The 4,640-nt window shown below is 36.9% G+C and overlaps 1 protein-coding gene across 1 annotated transcript; it reads left to right on the top strand.

Moving 5' to 3' along the window:
- Positions 1-444: 444 nt before the first annotated feature.
- TMEM100 (transmembrane protein 100) lies at positions 445-4,208 on the top strand. Its single transcript, XM_018554093.1, has 2 exons — positions 445-623; positions 3,538-4,208. Exon 2 carries the CDS (start codon positions 3,604-3,606, stop codon positions 4,006-4,008), a length of 405 nt encoding a protein of 134 aa, XP_018409595.1. The 5' UTR covers positions 445-623; positions 3,538-3,603; the 3' UTR covers positions 4,009-4,208.
- The last annotated feature ends 432 nt before the right edge of the window (positions 4,209-4,640 follow it).

The following is a 4,640-nucleotide window of genomic DNA, read 5'->3' as shown; positions in this document are numbered from 1 at the left end:
ATGGTCAACTGGAGGCTTAAAAGTGCTTGCCTGGTACTTGCAAGATCCATCAAGCAATGTATCTTTAATTGTATACTTGGTGTACAGTCCTTCAGTCTCTACCAATTTTGAAAGCTCATCTTCAGCTTAAATTTTTTTTTTTCAAAAACGGAAGGTTTAGCTGCAGTTGGGCTTTAAAGGTGAGACATTACTCATGAAAACCTTTGTAGGAACCTAATACCTAGAAAAAACAATAGAGGTAAATGGCCTTTTGACCAATGTATTATGCTACCATTTGACTATGTAGCTGGAAAACACAGAATGATTCCTTAAATCTAGAGAGAACACCCCCCACTCCCTCAAAGCCTGGCCCCTTTCTCCTCTGCACAGCCCAGTCATAACTGCTAACAGACGCCTATTCACTCTCTTCTGATTTGCCTCCCAATTTTTTCTTTCCATAGAAAACCTCGGAGCTAACGATGTGTCATCTGTAACTCAGCCCTGAGCTGCAGACTGCTATTCAAAGCCAGCAGGCGCACTCTGAATATTTCCTGCTGAACACAAACTGGACTGAGTCAAAACCCATGTTTTGTTGATTAACCACTCCGGGGGATTTGTCATACCATGGATTATAGATTTTCACGGTAGGTTCCAATTTGAATGCTTGCTTGTAAATTGCAATTGTTGCTCTTTTCTTGGTATTACAAGACTGCTGGCATTTTATGCACAGAGATTTAGAAAAATAAAGGTGGCCACTATAAAAACAAGTTGCTAAAACTGTATAGTTATATTATATAGTTGTAAAAATATATGAAAGAAGACTAATGCATAAAAAATAGATATATTTTGCAAAACCTGTAGTACATTGTAAACGTAAAGTAGGTTTATTGGCATGACATATTTCTTTTTTCTTAACATTTGGTAATTCAGCAATTTGAAAAAAATATTCGTTTGAAGTATCCAAAGATTATTTTTTTAAATGCATAAATGTTGGCAATGTGTTAATTTTTTTTAATGTATATGTTGTATTAACATATAACTTAGTCATTTATAAAATGTAATTATTACATGCAAGTGGCAATATTTTATGCTATAATACTGCTTTTGATTTGATATGTGTGTGCCAATATAGTGCCTATTTATTCTATCTATCTATCTATCTATCTATCTATCTATCTATCTATCTATCTATCTATCTATCTATCTTATCTATCTGTCTTATCTATCTATCTATCTATCTATCTATCTGTCTGTCTGTCTGTTGCCAATATTATATATATATATATATATATAAAGATGCTGCAAAGCCTCGTAAGTCCAACATGCTGTTTACAACATGTTATATTAAAACTAACAATCCAATATGATTTTTTCTTTACATCTTGTACAACTTTTGACAAACATTCTGAGGGGGGAATTGATCAAAACTGGAGCAGACAAAATATGGAGCAGTTGGCTATGGCAACCAATCAGCTTATTTCTTCAGTTTCTTCAATTAGGATTTGAAAATGTAAGAGAGCAGCTGATTGGTTGCTGTGCACAGCTGCTCTAGATTCTGTCCACTCCAGTTTTAATAAACTCCCCTCTGTGTATTTTCAGGAGATTGGATGCTCTTTTTTATTTTTGTGACCTGAAGCTATTCTAAAATATATGTCTAAACATTATAAATGGAATATGAAGATGAAAGCATTCTAATGATCTTTTCACATTTTAACTTCCAGAAGTGCAACATACTATATAATGGTATTATATACTATAAGGGCTGTAAGCCTAATTCAGAGAAAGCGCTATTTAAAGCTTAACAGACTTTTAATCATTCCATTTAGAAAAAAAAAAACTGTCCATCAGCTCCCCTATACCAGAATGGAACTCTGTGATTTGATGGTTTGACCAATGGGGGTTGATTTACGAACAGGCAAGTATGCTCTTCACTTTGCACTTTACAGGGAAAGTGTCCCCTTAATTTAGTGAATGAGGTGAAGCTCTGCTGACTTCCATCATCCAATCACATGCTATCTAAAATACTGTTTTTTCCCCTTGCATAGGATTGGGTATTCTTTGCAAAGGGCAATCTCACCACATTCGCTAAGCTAAGGGAACATCCCCCTGAAAAGTGCAAATTCCCTTGCGAAGCAAGCAGTCTGTTTGCCTTTAGTAAATCAACCTCATGGTGTGCAGAATATGTAAAATGCAATTGTTGGGTTTGGGGTATTTAAGCTGGAGAAGGATTCCGAGGAACTTTTAAAGTTTACTCTTTTTTAATAAAAATCCATTTGAGTGTAGGTATTTTATTTTTGGATATCCTGTAGGAGGATTAGAATCCCTGTCTTTTTGTCCTACACTTTGTATTTGCCATGGTGGCCATGATTACCAAGAGACAAGTGATGAGAAATGCAACATTTTACAGTTGTCACCAGAACAAGATGTAAGAGTAGATCTTCTAACGGATACTCCTGTTCTGGTGACAACTATCCAAGAGGGACTTACCCTCACTTTGCATTAATTTCTGTTCACTTTCTGTTATATTTCTGGAACAGGAAGTGTAAGTAAATCTCTCCAATGGGATGCAGAAGGCGAAAAATGAGCTAATGGGTTTTACCTCTTCCCTACTTTATCCAGGCCTAAAAGAAAATGTTTTGGCAATACATACACTTTAAAACTAACAATGTTTTTCAGTTTTTGACACCCATTAGAACTCTTATGAGCTTATGTATGATTCATTAATTATGATCATGTTCAATTGCTGAGTAATGATGCGGCTATATTTTTGCATGTACAAATCCAAAAGTAGTCACCAGCACACCAAAGCATATTCTGCCAATTCTGCCAATTCTTCTTTATTGACAAAAGAAAGGTATGTCACAATGTGTAGCGACGTTTTGGAACAATTTGGGTCCCTTCTTCAGGCGAACCGAGTTTTGCATGTTCACAGAATATCAGGTGTTACTACTCTGTTGCCAAGCATTGCTAACGGATATTTTCATAGCAAATGCCCCTTCAGTATCAGTTTCCAGAAGCAATATTCAATTTTGATAGTTCCACCCCTGAGGTACTGTGTTGATACAACGTCTCTTTCTCTCACAATCTTCTTTTTTTTAAAGAGTGGTTGCCCCCACTGTCTGGCTTATATTGTTCTCTGCGTACCCACTGAGGAGATTCATTCCCTCTATTTATTTTAGTGAAAATTGTCATCAGGACTGACAGTGAGGAGAAATCCAACATTTTGAGTTGCCACCAGAACAGCAATAGAGGGTAAATCTTCCAACGGGTGATAACTGTCTAAAAGGATTTCCCCCCGCTTTTGAAAGATTTCCTCTAACCTCCTGTTGTGTCTATGGGACAGGAAATAAAGGCAATTCTTCCTAAGGAGACAGATGTGAAAAAATCAGAAGTTTTAACTCTTTCTTACTCTTTCAAAAAAGGTTTTGGCTTAGAAATACTTTAGGTTCTTTTCTTTTTTTAGGCTTGTTTTTTCTTATTTCCATTTTTGTAATGTTAGGTTTACTGTAAGTATGTACTTGTTTTTTGTTTCTAAACACTTTTCATGTATTTATGCAGCTTTAGACAATTTGGACCCAATACTGAAGCTTTCTAAGACATCATTTAAGACTTTCTTTCAGCAAAATGATGGAGCAACCCATTAAAGAGATCTTCATGGGTCCTCCAAAGGCTTCAGATCCTATGATGATGGAGAAACACAACAATGACTGTGTAATTGTAACGGTTCCGAGAGTCAATGAAACCCAGCTAACTGCAGCGACAGGTGGAGCTGAGCTGTCTTGCTATCGTTGCACAATACCTTTTGGAGTGGTTATTCTTATAGTGGGAATTGTGGTCACAGCAGTGGCTTATAGCTTCAACTCTCACGGATCAATAATCTCTGTTTTTGGGCTGGTCCTACTGTCTTCTGGACTTCTCCTGGTCTGCTCGAGTGCTCTGTGCTGGAAAATTCGGCAACGTAATAAAAGGGCGAAAAGAAGAGAGAGCCAGACAGCGTTGGTGGCAAATCAAAGGAGTTTATTTGCTTGAGACTTGGAGAACATCAAGGGCAGTGGTGAGACTGCATCTGCTTCGAAATAATTTGGACCAGCTGGAGGGGGTCTTGGAAACCTCCATCTTCTTGGGATTTTGCTTGTATGAGAGAGAAGTGTTCAAGAGCAAAAAACTGAGAATGCTTATTAAAAGGAGAGTATTATCATAATATTTGGCATGAGTGAGGTTCAACAGACTTGAACAGTCAGTATTCTAATTCTATCCTATAAATTGTCCTATGTCAGATATGTTTTTGAAAAGGATAACGATGGTCACTTGCTTTGTCTGAGGTCATTATGCTCTACACTGTATGCGGTGGTTTTAGTTGCTTGTTGGCATGAGATTTACACCTTGTGGATAACTGCCGCTTACACTGAAATCAAAGTGTTGCAAATTAGGAAGAAAGGGGTTTCTCTCTCTTGCTACAAAATATTTCACACGTAGTTAAGCCTTTCTTTTTCCCGATTTTTCTAACGGTACCCAAAAGCTGGGAAAATAGTTAAGAGATGATCAGACATTTGTATGGCTTTTCTGTTGAGTATCATGCCCATGTACTGAAAACCGACACTTAAATTTAGATCTTCAATGTTCAAAATGTCCAGCTAGTCTGATCGATTGTTAATCTAGTT

This window comes from Nanorana parkeri, unplaced genomic scaffold (assembly GCF_000935625.1).
Source record: "Nanorana parkeri isolate BGI_ZX_2015 unplaced genomic scaffold, ASM93562v1 scaffold141, whole genome shotgun sequence".
NCBI lineage: Eukaryota > Metazoa > Chordata > Amphibia > Anura > Dicroglossidae > Nanorana > Nanorana parkeri.
Note: the sequence above shows the minus strand (reverse complement) of the source record. Positions and strands in the feature narration are given on the sequence as shown.

What these genes read in the sequence shown, in the direction of transcription:
- TMEM100 (XM_018554093.1), top strand. Translation starts at nt 3,604, where the DNA reads ATGATGGAGCAACCCATTAAAGAGATCTTCATGGGTCCTCCAAAGGCT.